A 22,482-nucleotide genomic window follows, 5' to 3' on the forward strand; every position below is an offset into this window, starting at 1 on the left:
ATCAACCGTAGTCAAACGAGGTCCCGGCCGTATTTTGGTGTATTACCTTTTTTCAAACGCTGCCCCTGGTGGTGAACGTTTTATTTACATCTTTACAAAAGTACCTTTAACCGATGCCTTTATAGCCGCTGTTTATGTGAAAGAAATAATCATTATTAGTTACTTGCTTTAATTTTGGCCTTTTGTTTTCATCTTTTAAATCATCTAAATCAGTGATTCCCAAACTTAAAGCTGCTAAACTGGAGTCCACACGAGACTGACCTTTGGTCCCTCGTCGTCCACATCGAGACAGTGTCCCACATTTTGTTCACTGCAGGACAGGCACTTTCCTAAAATCTGGCTTTTATCCAACGGCTTTAAAAAATAGAAATACAGGAGACTACTTAACTGGGTGAAGTCAAAACAAAGGAAATGATTTTCCTTTCTTAGTTAATCTGCAGTGATGCAGAAAGGAAAACATGACAGTAAGTGACACATCAATTATCGGGGCAGCGAAAGTAAATACAGGAGTACAGAAAGAATATATCACGGACAATAACGTGAAATCTCATGAAATAACTTCTTGTTGTGCTTCTTGCGTCTGCTCAGCGAGGGAGGAGGGAAAGTCCTTCACAAACCTGCAGTTTGTCCCTTTGTAGTTTTTTTCAGGATATGTGAAGATTCCCACACAAATAAACTCCAGATGTTGTAAAATGTTGTATCATGGAGGTTCATGGAATCTGGCCTCTGGAGGACACCCTGCAGTACCTTCACAGCCCACTAAGGGGCAGCAGCCCACACTTTAGGAATCACTGATCTAAATAATCCTTCAGTATAACGTCCCTGCTTTGACCATTCTGTGTCTATAGGTTTTATTTGTACATAAATAAAAATGTTTTTAAAGTGACGTTTGCCTTTAAATCTTTGAGGGTTTTTTTTTTATTTGACTAGAAATCCCTTTGTAAAATCCCGGGTTCTGTTTCAGGTGTAATCATGACTTTAGTGAAAAAGCTGAGCAGCATTTTCTCAGGTTAAACCCCGTCTGCACATATAAGAAGTAAAGAATCAGGATGCAGTGACGTGAGGACTGTTTGGTTAAAGGAAACACGTCTCAGAGGTCAAGTTAGCCCGATGGCGTGTGTGAGAGCAGACTGAAACCTTTAGTGGTAACTGGAGGACAGCTGGGGGCGAATCAGAGCTTCCCTCAACTTCATGACCAGTTTTTAGTTTGGCTCTCGCTCTCACGTCTTTTCTTTATCTCTTTTGAGAAGAGTTTGTTATCTGTCCCTACAAACCATGAGGGGGCGTCCTACTCCTCGCCGATGCCGTGCTCCCACGCCACTTTAGCCTGCTCATCCTTGGTGGCTGCGATTATGGGCTGGGAGATCTTGCGTGGCATGGGCCGCGGTGCTGGAGGTGGAGGCGCTGCAGACTGGCCGATCAGGGAGTCCTCTTCAGGGATGCAGCCCTCTCGGAGGTAGGGTTTAGGGGGCAGCGCCGGAGGCTCATGGAGGTGGTAGAGAGGCGGGTGGTGGGGGATGTAGTGTGGGTGGAAGTGATGGTGGAGTTGGTGGTAGTAGTGGGGGTGTTGGGGGTGCGGCAGCACATCCTGCTGCTGCATTTGTTGAACTCCGATGGAGGCCGAACCTGGAGCCTGGGGCTGGATTTGGGACCCCGCCTGAGCCGGGGTGACGCCTCCCGGGGCAGAGTGGCTGCGGCAGGGCGGGGGCTTGACTCCATCCAGGACTTCAGGTTCGGAGACGCTGTACCTGACGGGCTGGTAAGGTGAGTCGAGGTCCTCCTGGTCGGTGGTCCAAGCCTGGCTGCTGGGGACGGACTCCAGGGTGTCTGTGCGGCTGGCGGTGGGGTCAGAGGAGGAGGCGGGGCCACCAAAGTTGCTCTCACTGAGGGAGGAGACTCCGGAGCTGGCGCTGCCTGACAGGTTGGAGTTACTGCCATCCAGGATGGACTGTGGACTGGTGGGCGAGGCAGGTATAGGGTGCAGGGGAGACTGGAGAGAGAGGCGAGGGAGAGTCACACAAACAATCACTAACACAGAATCTGTGATTAACAGCTGCGGTTTTATTAAATATGTTTAATCTGTGTGTCGATATTTCATGTCTGTTAATATTTAACAAAGCAGGTCGGCCACATTCAGATTTTTCTCATGCATAAACAGGAAGATTACAACTTATTTACAATTAAGGATTTCTAACTATAATCATTTCTGATTGAAGTGTAGAAGCAAAACACTGATAGTATACATTAACAGGCACACTTTAAACTATAAATATACCAAGTAACACAAAAAGCAGGATTCTGGAGTGTTTGTTAAAAAAAAGAGGAAAAAGGAAACATGAAATCAATAAATCAAATGTTGCTGATGAGATCAGGAACAGGACACGAAGGTTTACAACTGAACAGAAAAAGACACAAAGCTCCTCACAGACGTATTTGTCGTAACTGTTGGTGAATAAAGTTATTTTCAGCTGGTGTTGCAGACTCAGCTGTGAACACTGATGCTTCGTTTAAAAGGAACAAAAACATGGACACAAAGAAAAACACACAGACAGTAATGTGCACTGATTTGTGAGTGCATACACACACACACACACACACACTCACATTAATGGACTGACAGACAAACTTCATCCAGACAGACAGCAGGCATGAGGAGGAGGAGGAGGAAGAGGAGGAGAAGGGTACCTTTCTTAAAGAGCGCGCGGGGAGAGCTGGAGGGAGGTCGCTGACCTGGTGGTGGAAAGCGTCAAAGTGCATCGACAGGTGTTGCCCTACAGGGGAGACACAGCAGGACTGACTGAGAGAAACTCACACACACACACACACATTTCAGACCACAGAGGAGGAGGAAGAAGAGGAGGTGGGAGGAGGGGCAAGGGGGAACGAAGGTCAGAGAGTGGAGAACAAGAAAGTAGAGGCAAGTGGGTGGGGTTAAAACAGAAAAAGGGGTGAGTTGGAGGAGTGTGTGGAGGAGGGGAGGTGTTCAGCTCTGATAGCATTTAAACTGTTTGATTGTATATAGTGTGTGTCTGTGTGTGTCTGTGTGCAGTGAAAACGAGATCAAATTAACCAAAGTTCCTTTAGCTGTGCTTCGAGCCGTGCAGACGTCTCCTCTGAGGTTACAGGAGCCACCAAACGCTTCATAAACACTTCATGTACCTGAACTTTCACTCTTGGTGCTCAAAGTTTTGAATAACACGATTTGCAAAACTGAGAATGAGTGTTTGGTGGTTTTTGGGAGGAACTAATACGAGTCTGCATCGTCACAAATACTCCTGAATGAAAAGCAGAGCTGCTTTGAATCCCCGATCATAGAAGTCATGGAGAGGAGAGGCCCAGCACTAATCTGTTAATACTTTTCTGTTAAAACAGCTGTTTTCAGACAGAAGACGAACTGAGAGGCAGCACCGAGACCCAGCATTAGATACACAGGGATCATGAATCATGCGGAGCTAATCTAACAGAGGTCAGGAACAAAGAACGGAGGAACAAATGAACATAACAGAGGAGATGAATCTCCCCTGAATTTTGCCTCAGAGACGTGTTTTCTGACCCGGTGCAGTTTAGACCACAGCCGGGAAAACCCGAACCACTTCAGAGGGTACGTTACAGTCTCACACACAAACACACTGCAGGGGAACCTGTGGGGATTCCCCACACACAATATGATGCACAAGAATCAACGTTTCGCTCTCGCACAAAACAAACCCAGCAGGTCTCCATGGATGACACTTTCTGGGCTAAAGGCGTTTAGTGGCTTCATGTCTAAATTTGGTTAAAAAGTGGAGTTTAGTAAATATCTAATAAATATTGTCTACATTAGACATTAATTCTGTAGGTCTAACACATGAACCCTGAGGTGTTTCTCTGTAGCTGTGAGCGGTGTGAGGGGGACAAACGGTGGATCATCCAGCTGTGCATGTGTGGTTCTCCCTGGGTTACATCTCACTGACACACTCACGCAGCTGTTTTTAGGATTATTGTTTCCCAGTATGAAGGTTCTGAGTTCAAATCCACTGAGGCGATAAAGAGGAAGTCCTTTCATGTTTCAGACGGTTTTAGATGTAAAAGAATGACATAAAAAGATTTAACGCTTCAGCATCTGGCAAAGTTTGATTCATGCTTGGTGGGAAACAACACAGAGACAAACTGAAACACACACACACACACACACACACACACACACACACAGTAGTGTCGTACCTTGAGGCAGGTTGCGTGGTGGAACAGGTGGAGCCATGACATTGCCAACGTGGGAGGAAAGGAAAGGGAGGGCTTCTCTGGTACCGCTGTCCAAACTCCAACTACTGGGAGTGGTCAGGACTGGAGGGCAGAAAGTGAAGACGGTGGAGTGGAGAAGATGAATAGATGACATTTTTACAGAAATATTCTGTTTGTGTGTGTTTGCCGACCTTTCTCAGCCACAGAGAGGTTTGGGTCGCTGCAGGGTTTGCATGGACCGATCACCTGGTGGAACAAAGCCCGCTGGAAGTTTGGTGGCTGAGGAGGAGACCATGAGCTTGTTAGAGAGACCACAGCGATCACCTGAATCAGACTTTAATCCGCCTTCAGCTCAGTAAAGAAATGAACATGACTGCATTCGAAAATATTTAGAAGAATATCTGAAGGTAGGCTGAATCCACGAAAGCACCTGCAGCATCACAGGTCAGCTGATCACAGTCCAGCACAAACAAAACTAATCTCTGTGCACAAAACAAGAGCTTCCAGTTTCCCCACCTGTCAAATCCCACTTTACCCTCTGCATGTGACGTACTTGCAACTTTTAATAAATCAGATCTTGATGTGTCAGACAACAGTCACTGCTGTAGTTCAGGATTCACCCTCCACTGCTCTACCTGTCCATTGTCTGTGATGTTGGTGTACATCGCGCTGCTCGGCCTCTCTCTGTGCGGCGGCAGCAGCATCAGCATCTCTCTGTTGTGTCTGTATTTGTCAGGCAGAGACGGAGAGCCGACTGCAGACGGACAGATTACAGAAGTGAGAAATGTGTCTGAAAGAAAATATCAGAAAGCTAAAATATTTTTTAAAAATCTTCCATGGGCCACTCACCTCTGATGGTTGAGGGGCGGAGTTTATCATCTGAGAAGGCGCAGAGTGGGTGGAGCTAAGACTGGAGGAGGACAGGCTCGCCTGCAGTTCCAAGAAATTCAACCGCAGTATTGTAAATATAGATTACAATAATGTGAGATATTCAAGCAGTGATGCTCAGCTGTGCAGAAAAAGCTGGACATGATAATATTACAGTCTTTTATATTCATATGTGATATATGGAGTGTTTCTTGTTTCTTGCAACAAGTGCTTTTCCTCTCTGGGAATCACGTTTTCACTGACCTGCATGCGGTAGAAGTCCTCGGGTGTTCCACCACCATGCCGTCAGCCAGGATCAGCAGATTGCCAACGTTTCCCATCTCACTGGAGTTGTGAGAGAGAGAGAGGAGGAGGAGTTGCGCACAGGAGTCAGAACAGCTATGGGACTGGGAGGAGGGAAGGAAAGGAGGAAAAAAGAGGAGAGGAAACAGGGAGGGTAAAGAGAAGGAGGGCGGGGGGAGAAAGGGGAAATTCCAGGTAGAAGAAAAGGAAGAAAGGCAGGAAGGGGAAGGGCCGAGCAAACCAAAAAAGAAGAAGCAAAAACCAAACAGCCGGCATGCATGAGGTGATGCGGTGAGAATAAGAGCGACGGTCAGCCATGAGCATGCAGGAAGCACGATGCAGGGTGGTGTTGGTGAAGGACGAAGGAGAGAAAGAGAAAATGGCAGATTTTCAGAAAGTGCGATGTGAGCAGAGGACACAGAGATGCTGCAGGAACTTCTCAGAGATCATTAATGAGGCACAGCAGGTGAACAACAGATGGAGGTGAAGCCAGTGAGGAAGTGTGTGCTGACTGTGAAGGGTGTCGATGGTACTGCAGCGTTCACCACATTTAACAGTTCCATTTAAGAACAAGATGAAAGTAATTAACGAGGATGATTAGTGATTGAATGCATTCTTCTCTGTTTTATATATTTACAGTAGTGCTTCCAACTATCAAATGCAACGAAGCTCAGCAGAAGATGTGGAGACAACCAGGACAGAACCAGACCTCACTCTACCCAGCCACCTCACACGCCTCTTTATGGGGATATGAAGCGCTCCCAAACCACCCGTCGCTGATCTCTTATTCCAGTGAGGCTCCTCTGAGGCCACCACTCGTCCTAAGCCCAGAACTGGAGCTTTGCCTGGTTGGGCCGGCAGACCCAGTCCGAGGAGTGGAGCTAAACACGCTGAATATGATTTGACATCCTTTTTTTTTCCCTGTATTTAGAAGGGCAGTGACAGCTTTAGAGGGAAGGTTGGAGGCCTCTTTGACCCGACCCTCTCTGCAGACTTAGAGGAAACTGACTTTGAGGATATTTTTAAACCTTTTCAACATGTTTAGATACCCTGAACGAGGTTTTGATGGCATGGTGGTGCAGACTGAGGAGTGTATCTGAATAAGATTAAAGCAGGAGAGTCTAACAGGCACTTTAAGTCTCTGCGTGTTGCTGACCTGTGTCGGTGCATCAGTTTGAAGCTCTCGGGGCTCATGGGGCCGTGAGTGGCCAGGATTCCTCTGGGTGTGTTGGGCCCTGAGCCGGACTTGTCTAAACCAGGCAGACCCTGCAGAGACACATAGAAGCACTGCTCTGAATATTCACACTGCCCTCGGGTGTACACACAGACAGAACAATCACTGGTTGGAAAGTTAAAATAATGCCTGGAAAACGAAATTATGAAGAGAGGTGAAATATTCAAAGAGTTCAGATTCTTTGCAGTGACGTAGTCTCTAAGCTTGGAGCACGCTAACATCCTCTTTGAAGAAAAAAACTATTTCGCTCTGCAGTCGTGCAGATCCATCCTGCCAGCGTGTTTGCATTATAATGAATCTTCTTCTACACTCGTTAATTTTGGTTCATGAGCTACTTCTGAACAACAGCTCCGTGTATGTATTTATACCCCTGAGGTTGTAATATTATATTATTTCGTGTGCTCACGTGGCAGAGGCTGCTCCTCATCATCTGGAACTGATCTATCAGCTTCTTGTGCAGGGGACGCATTTCTGGGTGCACCAGCTTCTCATGCACAGCCAGACCGACTCCCAGGATGTGAACCTGTGTGGAAACCAGTTTTTAAAAACATCAGCGGACGAGATTTCACACAAGAACCCTGTTAGTATGAGAAAGAATGAAGACGAAGATGATGCTCACGTTGGTCTACAGACAAATCCTTCCTTTGGAAACTTTAATGCAAGTGTTTCACCTGCTTTACGTTTGCTTCATGTCAACAAATGTTCTTCTAGTGGCTCAAATAATCTGACACGGGAGAGGGGTGAGGTTGAGGGGGTGAGGTTGAGGGGGGGGCCTTAGGCTCCAGATTTCTTGCGACCACCAGCTGATTCATAACTTTCAAGTAGCGTCTCCTCCTATCAGCTGTGTGGTTGTGTGATTCAGCTGAGGCTGAAAGTATTAGCCCCCCAGGATTATGGGACATTTTGCTAAACTTCTTCCCAATTTTTGCAGCATTGATGAAACTTGATATAATCAAAGATTCATCAGTGCTATTTAGTAGCTTTTGAGACATTTTGTAACATAAAATACATTTTTAGTCTCGCATTATATCAAATATGGTAAAAAATATGGTTGTCAAAAATATTAGCGACGTGAATGTTCGCTTTCAAAACACCTTCAGTAATTAACCAATCAGCTTTGAAAGCACACCTGTGCAGTCAGTTGGCTTCCTAACAACATTCAATCAGCTTAAAAAGACTCCAAGGAACAGGACGCCTGAACACATGAGAGGGACGACTGTTACTCACCACGCCAGAGACAAAGGAAGTCAGTCTGGACGTTGCATCATTGCCGAGTACAAGAAGACAAATTCTTTAAGAAACAAACCTGGTCTTGGCATAAGCGCAAGATTTCAAGAACTCTGGAGAAGAAAATAGTCACAGATGTCAGATAGGAACCCAAGATGATTGTTGCTGCCCTGGCCTCGTCTGGAGTTGATGTTTCAAGGAACACAGTTGTGACGGCTCTTCGTCGTGGTGGGCTTCAGGGCCATCGTCCCAGAGGAACCCCTTTACTTAAAGAGCGGCACATCACAGCCTGACAGCCCACGGACTATTAACGGCCATGGGGCTAATCATTTAGGATGCCTCATTTCTTTCTTGTGTTGTATCAATAAAATATCCTAATTAAACTTAAACATTGTTATTTTGGAAACAGATACACTATAAAAAAAACAAAGATTTGCTGTTAATGGTCATTTTCTTTCCTTCAGTTCAGTGAAAGCATGAATGATAACATACGTCTGCATGCAGATATATGAAAACAAAAACTATAGATTCAAATATTACAGGATTCTGAGGTTTTTCTTCATTCCGGTCATCGTGAGATTTGTCTCACGCTAAAGGTCAAAGGTCAAATTCTCCACATGGTTCTATCTGAACACACTTACAGCTTCCACTGAAGCACATGTAGAGCATGAATTTGAGTATATGGAGCCAACTTGGTCTACTTGGCATCTCAGGACAAAAAGACAGAGCTGTGTTATTAAAGCAAACGACATCTCACCTGCTCCTGCATCAGGTCTTTAAGCTGTGTAATCTTCTCAGTGTCTTCAGGGTGGCTCGTGATGTACTCCTTATCAAAGAAAGCCTGCAAACGAAGGAAAAAAGCAAAGTCAAACTTTATATAAATGAACATTTTTAGTCCGTTTTATACATATTTTGTTCACACAGATTCAGAGAGATTATGCCCACAGCAGTGCTTTGTATTAAAATACATGTTCTGTACTTTTGTTTGTAAAAGGATAACTCTAACATGTCACTGAGGTTAGTGCATTCTGGACCGTTTGTGATGCTATGAGAAAAAAAGTTTTCTGAGTGGATAAAATAACAGTGGTTTAATAATATTGTGGCCCCTCCTTCACCTGCCTATAAACCTGCCCACTGTGATGCACTGTAAGATTTTACTGCTGTGACTCAGCCTCACGCAGGCCGATGACATCACTGTTTGTCTGACCTCTTGGTATCTGGCGATGCCTCCGTTAACAGCGGCGTCGATGACCCCGTTGAGCGTCATGCTGAGCAGGTTGATGTTGCCGTGCAGCTGCTTGTGTTGGTACTGGCTGATCAAAGTCCGCAGCTCCTGGTTCTTATTCTCCACCACAGAGATGGCGTTTTCTAACGGGCTCACCTCCACCTGAGAGAGACGAGGACCCAAAGTGAGAGACGGATATGAAATAACGCTCAGATTACTTAGTAGAATATGTCATAATAGATTTGTTGAGTTTATGGAATCTGTTTATCTATAAAGATATTTTTCATTCGCTCACCAGCTCTCTCTTCTCCACCTCAAACCAGCGGGAAATCCCGGGCAGAGGGTGGGTGAGGATGAGAGTCGTCCTTTCTATCCACAGACTCTGAAAAACACAACAAGCAGTGAGACAAACAGTCCAGACTTCAGAAGGTTTCATGTAACATCAGCAGCCATCGAAATCTCCTGAAATATCACTAATTAGTGTTGAGAAACTGGTTTATTAATCATCTAAACTTCAGCCAAAATGTGCCATGCTGACTGAATATCCAGCCTTCAGAGAGCTGTTCACAAACCAAAGCAGGCAGATCTTAATGAACTGAAGCAACGCTGTAAAAAAGAGGTGGATAAAAACCCTCCACAACGATGTGAGGGACTGACAGAGTCGCAGGCGTTTGATGCTAAATGTTTATCTGTAAGCTGCTGAATCAGGAGGAAGGTTGAAGGTGAAACGATCACACTGTGTGATGTCTTTACTGTCCGGGATGGAAATGACAGAAAGCAAAGACAGACGAGGAAGATGTCAGATACATTTCACAGGAAGGAACTTAAAGAAATGCAAAAATTGCATAAACAAGGTAAAAAGGTTTTCTTTAATGAGTCACTGGATATAAATCTTGTTTTGTTATTTCATATTGTAAATCGTGTGTCATTCATAAGAATATAAACAAAGGCAGGTTCAGCTGGGTTGTAGTAATGGACTGTGCTAAGCTGATTCATTGAGTATCTAATAAAAGAATAAGAGGAAAAAGAACTTCCCGTCTCACTTTGAACTCATTGTCTCGATCTTTGGGGCCTTTGTGGAAGGGCCGGTCGTAACGGAAGCGGCGAACGTTGTTCACTCGATAGAAGCTCTTAATGCGGTCTGGTACACGGTCCATCTGAAGGACGGTCACGCTGTCCGGCACTGGCGTTACTGCGTAGATCTGGAGGTCTGAGGCGAGGAGGAGGGAGGTCAAAGATATAACTGAAAGCCGATAACACAGCAAACAAAACGTTTCCATGGACGTCAGGCGTGGATTAATATTTAAATCGAGCAGTCTTTGGATGAACATCAGCTCTGCTGCTGAAGGATACACTGTGCGTCACACTGCAGGATGGCCTCGTCTGGTTGGTTGGGGTGCTGCATTGCAATGGCTTGCGGGAATTCTCCCAGCATCCTTTGCTGGAAGGCTTCTAACCTTTCGTAGTCATGACCACGGCAGACAAACTCTTTGTTCTAGAGCGGATGAATCAAAAACAAACAGAAAAGAATAAGATGTTAATTTTTTAAAGCAGAAATCTTGAAGCAGTAACAAAACCTGCAGTTCCTCTAATGACCACTTGAGGCTGGATCCTAAAATGCTCTACAGCAGCAGTAAACATGTTTACTTCTCGCTTCATAACAGCTGTTTACTGGGTCATTGAATTCAGATGTGGCAGCTCGTGCATCTACAGTCAATTACTAGCTTGACCAAAGTCCTTCTAGAAACAAGTCTATCCACCCTGCAGCCATCGAAATATCCTCAGAAAGTTTGCTCACTTTGCCCCAAAATAAGGTTTTAAAAAGCTTTTTCCCTGGAAGGCGTGCGTCTTCTTCTGTGAGACATGAAACCATTAAGGCTTTCATTTTCTTTTCTAATGGAAAATTACTCAGAAGAAAACTTCAAATAGAGTTAAAGCGCATGTGTAAATGCTGCACAGTGACATCACTCACTCTGAGGAAGAAAGGGAACTTCCTGCCGTAGAAGCCGACCCTGAAGAACTCGGGCTCCAGGCGCTGCTGCTCCATGATGTTGTCGTAATAGGCCGCCTCCATTTTCTGCAGGTACAGGCCACGGAGGAAGATTGTGAAATCTAATCATTAATATTTCCTTATCATATTCAAGATCTAAAAGATTCTTGATGTAACTGTTGTTGAGGCTCACCCGTATCCAGCTGAGACTTTGGTAGTCGTACAGGGATTCGTACTGGAAGGCCAGCTCCCTGCACAGAGGAATGCCATACTCCCAACACTGAGGACACACAAACACACAAAACCATGGAGGCGCTGATGTTTGAAGCAAAAACAAAAACACTGATTGGTTATCAGATAACACTTTACATACTGACCCCGTGCTTTATAGAGTGTGAAGACCCAGCAAGTGTCTAACATGAAAGTAGTTGCTGCTTTTGAAACTCGCACGTGTTAGCAAACTGTAAACAGTCTGTGTGGGAAATTTGAAGGAAGAAGTCGTTTAATGTGCAAATCAGATGCATAATTTAGTTCACTGCTCATGTTTAGCTTTAGACAGTTAATTTGCAGAATTCTTTTCATGTTATTTTTTACATTTTGACCATAAGAAAGTGTAACGCAGTGTGAAGGTGCAGCTCCTAATATAAAAGTTTAATGCAGAGAATCAGAAGCTCCGGGCGAGAGGTGAAGGTGGTTAAAACAAATCTGTGGATGAAATAGGTGATGATGTCTCGTAGAGAAGGATTGATGCAATACAAGCTAAGATGATTGAATTTCAACTAGAGATAAAAAAGCCCACTGAGGCTGCTGTTGCTGGGTTTTGGTGCTATATAAATAAATTAAATTAAATTGAACACTCAGGCGACTCAAGTTTGAAACCATTTATTTTATAGAAATGTTCCCAATTTTTGGAGGATGCCCCAAAGAGCCCTCTAGTGGATAATGTGGGGGTTGCACAGGTGGAAACAGCAGGTACCGTTACATGGCAGGAACAGCAGATATGTCAGAGTGAGACTTTACACAACTGCACGTTAGGATGAGAGTGAGGCCTACTGCGGGTGGCAGAGAACAGATCGAGCTGAGCTCAGCTTCATTTTTCTTTTGTTAAAAAAATATTTCATTAATCAATAAAATGATAATTAAAAAGACATATTTATAAATCACCTTTCAAAACTCATGTTAAGCTGTAAGCCATCAGTAAGACTACAGAAATGCTGCATACACACACCATTAATGAAGCAGCTCGTGACCTCTAAAGCCCACGCTGACCGTGTCACGCCCTCACCTTCCCCTTGTTGAAGTAGTGGATGACTTTCCTGCAGAGCCCCTCCTTGCGGTGCCACTCGGTCTGAGCAGGATAATGCAGGAACTCCTTCAGAGGACGTTCGTCCCAGTGCAGCAGCTCCCAGTATAACAGCAGGGTGAACGCGGCCTCTGCAGACAAACATGGAGCCCAGAGAGCGTCAGCCTGGTGTTTGTCACACGTTCTGTTCGTGTCCATGAGTGACTGATTCTGCTGTACCTGTGTAGTTCTCCGCCTGCAGATGCATGTCACACAGTTTGTGGATGTAGCGGATGTACATCTCCTCCTTGTTGATCTCTGACTTGTAGAAGTTCTGAGAAGAAACAAAACAGACAATCAACGCATTTCCTGTGTTTATGCACTGATTTAAACCTGGGATGCCAAACGCTGCAAATACCCACTCGACAGGTGTGGAAATTTCTTAAAGAAGAGCAGAACTTAACTCAAGCCCAAGGTCTGAATCACCTTCATCATTTTCATAGACCTATTTATGGCATACCGTACCAAACTTATTTGTTAGTTTTTTTGTTATGTAAATAGTATAAAGAGGATCAAATGTAGACCAACTGAAGGTGGAAAACATGAGAATTATTCTTGAATAACTCTCAAGGCTGTTTATTTAGAACTGAACGGTTTAATAAATGTGAAGGAGCTTGGAAAGAAAAGTGTCTGGACTTGTTTAAGTTTTCTTGAAGACGTTTCGCCTTCATCTGAGATGCTTCTTCAGTTCTAAGAACAACTGGTGCAGAGTCCCAGATTTAAGCCCCATGGGAGTGTCTCCAAGAGGGTCAATGGGAGCCACGTTTCTGAACTGGCTGTTTGGGCTCTCCAATGCAGAGGTCTGATCATGGCACAAAATAGGAGAGCCACCTCCACGGGACAGAACTCGGCTGTCCATCTGCACCTAAAGGTCAAAGGTCGCTTTCTTGAGGATGTCAATGTTCACATTTTGGACAGAGAAGACAGATGGTTTGAAAGAGGAGTGAAAGAAGCATCTACGTCCAATGTGAATGACCGTCTTTGAACAGAGGGCGGGGCTTATGCCACCAACTGTCTGTCATCTATAATCCAGTTTTGAGATCCCTTCCCATCCTGGGCCCTTTGACCTCAGGAAATCACATAGGGCTAGTTGGCCTAGGTGACCCATGCCCGTTTTCACACCTTGGCTCGTGTAGAGGATCAATAGGGGGTCCATGACCCTCTTGGGGTCACTCCCATAGGACTTAAATCTGGGACTCTCCACCAGTAGAACTGAAGAAGCTTAGAACTCAAAGAAGTCCAGACACTTTTCTTTCCAAGCTCCTTAGACTACGACGACCTGGATGACTGAGAACCTTCACAGACAATAAATGTGAACATTTTCTGAATTCAGTATTTCAGTGATGTCGCTGATTTAAAGGTCTTACCAGGAGGTTAACTGTGCAGCCAATCTTCTTGTTTTCTGTTTCATCTCCCTTCATACAGTCCCTGAAAAAATGAAACCAAGTTAATAAAAATTCAAAACTTAAACCTTCCACACCTCCTAATGAACCTCCGCTTTTATTAACTTGGGTGTTCTCATTTAGCCCAAGCTGCAAGACACTTTTCCTATTATAGACGTCACAAGATGCCCAACAAGATTGCAAACAACAAGAAGACTGTTTTTGAAGATTGAAACATGGATATAAATATAGATACTGCAGGTAAAGGAGGGTTACTGCAGGGAACGTGACTAAGTGCTGGTATTCTACTTACAAACAAAAAAGGTTAGAGATATTTAGACTTTTATATGATGGCCCCATATATGACCTGGATCTCAGTGTTTAAAGTTTCTTTGCTCAGTTTAAAGACATTTCGCAGCTGTTCTCTACGGGCTGTCAGTTAAGTTCTGACGACAACAAGAACAACAACAAAAACAAAACCTTCTATGACTTATGGAGCATAATTATCACAGATCAGTGAGCGTAAACTACCACAAAGACTTTACTGTACCGGTAGTCGAGCAGTCGCTCCATCAGTCGTGTGACAGAGGTAACGAAGGAGATGCCCGTCTCTCTCCACGTCTCCTGCTCGATCTTCTCCAGCAGGCTGCAAGAAGCATGCAACAAATTACACACTGTGAACGGTTTAAACTGTGGGGACAAACCCACCACATGGTTCTGGACATACTGTGTGTAAGCACATGTGAAAGTGTCTCGACAATGTTCTACTTTAAAAAGACATCAAAAAGTTCAACAAGAGCAATAAATGAAGCCAAATCTGATGTTTCATGTTTTAGTGTAAAGTTTTTGTCCTGTGTTGTGAGCCATCATTGCTGAAGGTCCGACAGACTCACAACAACGCCAGGTTAGCAGATAAAAACAGTCAATGTTAGCAGCGTATATCTGCCCATGTGCAGGGAACGTCATACCTGGGGTAAGGCCCAAACAGCTGGGTTCTAGTCCCGCAGCAGAGAGCAAAGCAAACACACAGAGTGTTAGAGCAGAAAACTGAGAGTTAATTTCTGTTATCAAAGAGAGAAAAGAGCAGCAGGGCAGAGCGATTCACTCCAGGTTAAAAACAGAGACATGAGGAAGTCAAAGTCTGCGTTCCTCACAGCAAACCGAAGAGCTCCCTGTAGTTCTCGTCTCCTTTCCCCTCCGACACCAAACTGTCCAGCTTGTCAATCAGCTCAGCCTCCACCTGCACACAGGTACACAAACGCTCTGACTTCCTCTGGTTCTCTATGAACGACCCGAACAGTCTCTGTACAGGTGAGCGTGTGCTCCTGTACCTGTTTGAAGTTCCCATTCTTGCGCTGCTCCCAGTCCATCATGTCATGGAAAATCGGGATCATGATGTTTCGCACCTCCACCTGCGGGACCAGCGTCACTCCCAGGAACGGACCAATCATTCCGGGAATGAAGTGGATCTTATTCTCACCTACAAACAGCACATGTTTCAAACTCGGATCCAAAACCATTTAATCAGTCAAACCCAAGTCAGACACAACAGTTTAAACCTGAGGAGAGGATCGTACCCAGATTCTGCCACATGCTGAAAAGCTCGTAGGTCATCATCACTCTCATGTCCCCGTATCTGCAAACAGATCAGATCTTCAATCACTTTGCTTATTGGATCAAACAGTCTCTGCATTACTGACTCTGACTCATTAATATTAAATTAAAGGAGTAACAGCTGATACATTTGTTTGAAGTGGTAAATCTAATTTTATCGTTTAAATTATTTTTCTTATTAGTTTTCCGATGACTCAAGCTGTTCACTTTCTGACCACGCTGAAACAATTTAACTGCAAAAATACACATTTAAAAAGAAACAGAGTAAAATTTATTTTCTGCATGTTGTACTGAACATAATCCTCATTATTATATTATCTTAATATGCATCAGCCTAGTTTTGCTCCAATTCTTGGAAAGTGAAAACCAAAAGTGGAGGAACTTCCAGAGCCCGAGGAGACGCTGCGGTTCCTGGAAATATTTGGTGGAAAGAGCTAACGGGGAAGGGAAATAAGCTATTCCTGGATTAAACGTTTTCAGCAGGACTGATAAAGTAAGTTGGCATGTTTGGATGCTTCAAAGAAGAAAACTGTCTCTCAGCATTTTCCCAGCAGTTAACATCCAACTCTGAGGATGACTTGAATGACACCAGCAGCGACGTCTGTATGAATGTGTGTTGCCACGTACAGAATAGAAAAGATGTTTGGAGGAGAGTGCAAAATCTCCAACAGAGGAAAACCTCGTCGTAGCACATAGTTCAGATCGTTGTCAGACTTCAGGAACTGTGGATTATGGTGTTACCATCCTGGACTGCTAACATCAGGAAATATTTCACCATAAGATAAAAGTGATGAAAAGAACTTTAACGATTTATAATCGTTAATCGGTAAGCCACACTGTGGTGCAGGGATCTGATAGAAGAACATCCACGGTGTGGTGCATTTTAATGATGATGACATCAGTGAAACAAACAGCTGTTGTTGTGATTGTGCACTATATAAAGAAATTGAATTGAATTGAAATGAGAGGTCCTCGCTGGCTTAGTCATGAAAACAAACAAGCGTCTGCTGCCACAGCTCAGCTTCATTTGATGTTTCACTTCGATCGTCGCAAAAACCCAACAAATAACCAACTTAGTCTCCTTCAAACCTGCATGTGCAGCTCTTACCTTTGCAGTGTAGCGTCTGTCCATGCAGCCACCCACTGATGATCTAACCACACCCTCACATACTCATCAATGTGAAACATGGGGACGTGGAGCCAAAACCAACAGAGCAGGCACTAATGTTTTTTCCTTTAATTTGTCAATCTTTATGATAATAGGAACATATCAGGATGTGTCAAGTTTACAGTTATTACAGTGAATTAAAAAGCTAAAACTAGGTATTTAAAATGATTTTGGTTGACTGAAATAAAAACTGAATGAATGAACTGAAAGAATTTTGTTTTCTTACAAAAGCAAAATAACATAAAAAAACAAGAAAATATCGTTTACCCTTCAGTCAAAGGTCAAATTTGTCATTACATCCTGTCTGATGGAGCAGCTGTTACTGTCCTGTTTTTCTTTTTTCTTTTCCATGTTTTTCTTCGCTTTGTGTGTGAGCGTGTGTGCGCGCGCATGCGTGTGTGTGTGTGTATGTGTGTGTGTGTGTGTGTGTCCTTACTTGTCTAAGACCTTCTTCCTCTTAGCAGGACTCAAATTTTCCAACTGTAAACTGGGCTGGTTGATGTAGAGCACCGCCAGGCTGAAGTAGGAATTCCACACCTGCACGCACACACACACACACACACACACACACACACACACACATTGCTAACGCCACATTTTCTTTCTTTGCAAACGGCCATTTGGACGCAGCTTCCACAGTGATTCAGCCCTCACTCTTTGCACCCGTCAGTTTTCACATAAAGAAGTTGATGTTTTACATCACCAGGAACCTGGGAAGTTTTCTGACTCACGTCTGTTTCAGTCTCAGTAAATCAGCGGCTTCAGTTCAGTCTAACAGGGTTTGGAGGGGTTTCAGCTTTGTTTCACAAAATAGTGACGATGTAAAAGAAATTCTCTGAATTATATTCATGATTTAGAAAAACAACATTAGTGTTAGGCGTGAGGAGACTCAAAGAGAGAGGAGGACGGCAGCTTTGTCAGACACTTGGTTGGGTTTTGTTACACGTGGTCGTTTCCACTGTTATCGGTCACTGTGGTTTGTGCGCACGTGACAGGGTGACGTTAAGTTCAAATTCAAAATTCAAATTTTATTTCTCACATACATAATCATACACAGTACGACATGTAGTGAAATGCTTTTTGCTGTGCAATGCCCGACCATTAAACTAAACTACAGAAACTGACAAGATTTACAAAATTTACAAATTTAAAATTTAGAAATTTACAGTAAAAAATTTGCAGTTAAATAAAAAAAAAGGTCAAACAAATGTAACAATAAATTAAGAATTTAACTAAGAAATAAAGACTAAACTAAGAGTTAAAGGTAAATGATAAAGATAAAAACATAAAATAAAGTTACCTTAAAGTCAAAGTCGGCTTCTGTAAAGTTCTTGTGCAGAGCAGGAGAGAGGTACTGCGCTGTGGTCAGGATGATGCTGCAAACACACACACATGCATTGATATTTACTCCAATGATCCAGCTGCGATGGTTCTCAGTCAACGCTCATGCATTTCCAGCCTGTCTGGTAAGTTGGTGTCTTACTTGCTGGTGAGGAGTCTCATGATATTCCAGTCTCGGGGGAAAATGCTGAGCTTCATCAGATTTCTAAACACACACAGAATCTTCAGCAGAAACTCCTGAGCAGAGGGAAAGAGACGAGAGCATGAGTTCAAAATAAAACCTCTAATGTTGTGATGTTTCACAGTGAGTCAGGACTTCCGTACCTTCAGCTCATCTTTGCTCTGGAAGTTTTCCATCAGGTGCTGGAAGTGGATATCTGTCATCTGACGGAGAAGCGACAGGAGGCAGGACACGTACTCTCCCTGTCAACAGGAAGCAGGGCACAGTCATGTAAGTCAAGTGCAAGGAAACACAAAGGAGTCAACAGTGAGGTGATGCACCAGGATGAGTCAGGCTCTTTCCCAAACTGACCCCTCTTTATTAGCCTCTCTGCTGGCACCACTTTATGTTTCAGTAACAGTTATAAATATCTCTGAGATTTTACGTCTTTATCCAGCCTTCATGTAAAGATAAAGCTGCAGCGCCGCACGCAGGACACGAGGAAATAAAGTAAAAAGTTCACATGACTTTTTTCTAAAGGGCGCTAAATAATTCTGACTCACACAAACTTCAACAAACTTCTGTGTTGATCTACGGCATTAAAATGCTGAAGTTCAGGGGATGGATTCGTGTTTGAATCTAGTTTTTATCACCACCTAATCTGGATAAAGAAAGATTGTAGTCTGTATTAAAATATGATGAGTGTGAAGTGAGACCCTGCAGGAACCCTGCGCCTCCATCTGGGAGGAGGAACTTTAACTTCATCTGAAGTCCTGAGAACGAAGCAGCTGATCCAAAATAAAACTCACAAAATGTTTCTGTGTCGCGTCGACACCAGTGCTGCATAAGGCATAAAAGTAACTGCATTACACCAAAGAATGACATAAACTATAAAGTTGCAAGAACGTTGTTAACATGACGAATTATAATTTCTATAAAAATTTTAAATACCTATCTACTAAACTTTAACTATCAATTTATCGTTTACAATGACATAAGTAGAATATAATTTTAACAAAAATTGTTTGTAAACACTTCTTTGGACTCTTTTTTTCTTATTTTTATTACTTGTTTTATTTATTCTTGCTTCCTTGTTAAACAGGAGGGCAGGAGATGAGCCGACTGAGATTGAGCCGAAGATGAAATGAAATGTAAATGAAGGTAAACAGTCAATAAAAACGCATCAAATTTACAAAATACAAATGAACCCAATTTACATATCTGTGATTTAACTAAGATATCGTTCTGCACAGTAATACAAATAAAGATGGACTATCAGGATGTAAAATACAAAACTTTCAAGAACTTTAATAATTATTTAAAGCATGCACAAAGAGACGTAACAGCAGGATGGGACAGTGATGATGATGATGGAGTAGGAGAGGGCAATACTGACAAAACCAACATTTTCATTTTATTTTAACACTTATCTCCCGCTCTCTTATTTTGTTGACATCATGTAACTGTACGACAGTATAAAGGGACAACAAAGCTATAATATGAATATAATATTGCCCTGCCCTAGAGCAGACAGACAGTCAGACGGATGCAGGGTGGATGAGGGGCTGGGAGGTGACGTAGTAGTAGTCGTATTGTTAGTTACTAACAGTGATCTCAGCGGTGCACTGCGGACAGCGTTGACCCTTACCGCCTCCTGCGATTGGCTCTTGCTCATGATTGACAGCAGGGTTTGCAGGAGGACGTCCAACAGGGACTCCACCATCATCTCCACCTCCTCCTGCACCGACGTGTCCTGGAAGAAGAGACGACAAGGAAAGAGGAGTGAAGGAAAGGAGACATAAAGAAAAGGAAACCAGAGCAGAGAAATAAGGATAGCTGCTCCCTGAGAGCCTGTTTGTGTCTGTGCGTTTCATGTAGTTTTAAATAGGTTAGTATCCAATAATGAACTTTGAAGGTTTTAGGTGCTTTGCTGCAGCCGTGTCTCACACACTCCTGCTCCTGAGAGGAAAAACCCGACTGAATGCTCACTGCAACACTAAACATTCACATTATGTAATGGAAATAAACAACACTTATGGGGAATTTCACTGGTGCTGATGGGTTTCAGTTTCAGTTCAGGTCAGATGAAAGTGTCTAAATACTTCAGAGACTTCAGTGCACCAAAAGCAAAGCCTCAGAAGAGAAGAGCGTCATCATTGAACTTACTGCACTCATTTCATGAGCTGTTAATATGTTTTAACCTGACAGCAGTTTGTTTGGCCTGCAGGTGAACTATGAACGTTTCACTACTTTAAGTATAAAGTTCCTGTTAGAGTTGCAAGTTTTTGTCCTCCTGTGAAACTTTTTATCATGTAAACAGTTAATAAATGAAGTGCTGGTTTTATTCTAACTTACTTGGTTACGTCTCCATTACTGCATTTGTTCTGCATTTTCTTTCTAATGATCATTTATTAATTATACTTCAGCCACAGATGATAATTAGGAGTTAAAGTAAATCATCGCCGTACTACGGTGGCCCCTAGAGACAAAGCACGTACAAACTCCAAAGCACATGCAAACTCCAAAACACATGCAAACTCCAAAGCACATGCAAACTCCAAAACACATGCAAAATCCAAAACACTTGCAAACTCCAAAACACTTGCAAACTCCAAAACACTTGCAAAATCCAAAACACTTGCAAATTCCAAAACACTTGCAAACTCCAAAACACTTGCAAACTCCAAAACACTTGCAAATTCCAAAACACTTGCAAAATCCAAAACACTTGCAAACTCCAAAACACTTGCAAAATCCAAAACACATACAAACTCCAAAACACTTGCAAACTCCAAAACACTTGCAAAATCCAAAACACTTGCAAACTCCAAAACACTTGCAAACTCCAAAACACTTGCAAACTCCAAAACACTTGCAAAATCCAAAACACTTGCAAATTCCAAAACACAACGGAAGTGCTCCAGGACGCTAGGGGCAGTGTTGAGCTTTTGTTACCTAGTAACTACACAAGCCAGGAAGTACCAATGACCGGATTTGGGGTCTATCCCAATTCAGGGTCTGCAGCCTTAAAGGCCACATTTTAAGGCCGATTATGTCACAGCGACACGACGAAGGCTGTCCCAATTCAAAGGCTGCTCGAAATGCGGCCCTCAAATGTGTCCTTAATTTCCTGAATTTTAAGGATGGGTCGGTGTATCCTTCATGGCCCAACATATCCCAGATTTCATAGCGCGCCGTGGTGTGGATAATTTTGCGAAAAAACGGCGGAAGCGGAGCCGCCAAAGAGTAAACTTTCAGAAGTAAGTACTGAATATTATGTAACTTATTTATGCGCAAATGTTTTTATAATGAAGAACATTAAAACATTACTGTTGGCCACATGTCAGCAAAGTTAAGTGACATTAGCGATGTTTGTACTAACTTGGTTTTAAAGCCTTTACTTTAAAATATACGCCGTTCAATAGTTGACCTTAATCTTACAGAGAATGTGATGATTTTATGGATAATTAAAGTCAGTCATATATCCACAAACACAACAAGCTGAAAGTCAGTGATGCTGCTCGGTTTGCAGTCCTGAATATCACGGCACAAGCAGGATTCACTGCACTGTTAATGTTAGCTATGTTATATTGCTGCCTCTGTTCGGTGGTGTCGAGCCAAACGGACTTTAACGTGTGTTTGAACGAGCTGACGGTTCACTCGTTAAGCTGAAAGAAAGATGCTTTAATCACAGGAGTCACACATGTGTCCACTGGACCATCTGGGAACTCTTCTTGTTTAGCACTCGTAATAACACAAACACTAAATCCTCCTTCTCTTGTGCTGTTTTGTAGCAGTGTATACACCTGAGACTGTCACCTGTCTGTCTGTCCTGCACTCTCTCTCTGTTTCTTTCTCTCTGATTGTGGAATAAAAGTATGAACATGTATTTATAAGTTACACTTGTGTTTGAATCCTGCAGCTTATCACACATTTGATTTCCATGTGTGACAACTGCAAGTGTCCAGAGTGAGGACAGACTGAGGGACCCACTGCTGCACATCATCTGTGAGGCTTTGCACCCCTGATGATCCACCAGGACAAACTCAGCAGTGTGTGAGGAAGAGGAGGAGGAAGAGCCAGCAGCAGCTGACAGATGGAGAGAATAGACAGACTGTTCCCTGTTTGTGAAGGACTGCTAGGAAAGTTTAACATAACTAATTGTCTGTCCTGAATCAGTCTTATTAGGTAATGTTCAAATAATGTTATCATTCCAGTGTTTTCAGTGTGGGAGAAAGTACTCAGGGCCTTCAAGTTACACACTATGAAAGGCAGCAACAAGTTTAATATTCAGAAACCTAAAGTATGTATCAGCAGCAGAATGGAGCTAAAAATAAATGTTTGTTTCAGTTCTATGAAGCTTTGAGTATTTTGGATTAGTAGCACTGCTGTGTTTGTTGCATCATAT

The 22,482-nt window shown here is 43.2% G+C and overlaps 2 protein-coding genes across 2 annotated transcripts in view; both read right to left on the reverse strand.

Annotated features, from left to right (window-relative positions):
* Positions 1 to 497: 497 nt before the first annotated feature.
* Positions 498 to 5,080, reverse strand: LOC120440300 (dedicator of cytokinesis protein 3-like). The gene is made up of 6 exons (XM_039612625.1): positions 5,071 to 5,080; positions 4,857 to 4,975; positions 4,413 to 4,500; positions 4,204 to 4,323; positions 2,686 to 2,771; positions 498 to 1,990 (listed from the first exon to the last, which is right to left on the reverse strand). Exons 2-6 carry the CDS (start codon positions 4,929 to 4,931, stop codon positions 1,289 to 1,291), a joined length of 1,071 nt encoding a protein of 356 aa, XP_039468559.1. The 5' UTR covers positions 4,932 to 4,975; positions 5,071 to 5,080; the 3' UTR covers positions 498 to 1,288.
* A 298-nt stretch (positions 5,081 to 5,378) lies between these two features.
* Positions 5,379 to 22,482, reverse strand: part of LOC120440349 (dedicator of cytokinesis protein 3) — a gene marked incomplete at its 3' end in the record, with an annotated part of 54,325 nt that continues 37,221 nt past the window's right edge. The window contains exons 14-36 of the mRNA XM_039612680.1: positions 19,723 to 19,827; positions 18,239 to 18,337; positions 18,057 to 18,151; positions 17,874 to 17,949; positions 17,010 to 17,110; positions 15,369 to 15,427; positions 15,123 to 15,271; positions 14,946 to 15,031; positions 14,760 to 14,786; positions 14,342 to 14,437; positions 13,777 to 13,837; positions 12,590 to 12,683; positions 12,353 to 12,501; positions 11,261 to 11,347; positions 11,050 to 11,154; positions 10,431 to 10,572; positions 10,121 to 10,287; positions 9,373 to 9,459; positions 9,060 to 9,239; positions 8,610 to 8,693; positions 7,032 to 7,148; positions 6,548 to 6,657; positions 5,379 to 5,433 (exon numbers count right to left, since the gene is read on the reverse strand). Coding sequence (XP_039468614.1) covers positions 5,379 to 5,433; positions 6,548 to 6,657; positions 7,032 to 7,148; positions 8,610 to 8,693; positions 9,060 to 9,239; positions 9,373 to 9,459; positions 10,121 to 10,287; positions 10,431 to 10,572; positions 11,050 to 11,154; positions 11,261 to 11,347; positions 12,353 to 12,501; positions 12,590 to 12,683; positions 13,777 to 13,837; positions 14,342 to 14,437; positions 14,760 to 14,786; positions 14,946 to 15,031; positions 15,123 to 15,271; positions 15,369 to 15,427; positions 17,010 to 17,110; positions 17,874 to 17,949; positions 18,057 to 18,151; positions 18,239 to 18,337; positions 19,723 to 19,827 — 2,331 coding nt within the window. The remainder of the gene's footprint in view (positions 5,434 to 6,547; positions 6,658 to 7,031; positions 7,149 to 8,609; positions 8,694 to 9,059; positions 9,240 to 9,372; positions 9,460 to 10,120; positions 10,288 to 10,430; positions 10,573 to 11,049; positions 11,155 to 11,260; positions 11,348 to 12,352; positions 12,502 to 12,589; positions 12,684 to 13,776; positions 13,838 to 14,341; positions 14,438 to 14,759; positions 14,787 to 14,945; positions 15,032 to 15,122; positions 15,272 to 15,368; positions 15,428 to 17,009; positions 17,111 to 17,873; positions 17,950 to 18,056; positions 18,152 to 18,238; positions 18,338 to 19,722; positions 19,828 to 22,482) is intronic.

This window comes from Oreochromis aureus, linkage group 5 (genome assembly GCF_013358895.1).
Source record: "Oreochromis aureus strain Israel breed Guangdong linkage group 5, ZZ_aureus, whole genome shotgun sequence".
Classification (NCBI taxonomy): Eukaryota; Metazoa; Chordata; class Actinopteri; order Cichliformes; family Cichlidae; genus Oreochromis; species Oreochromis aureus.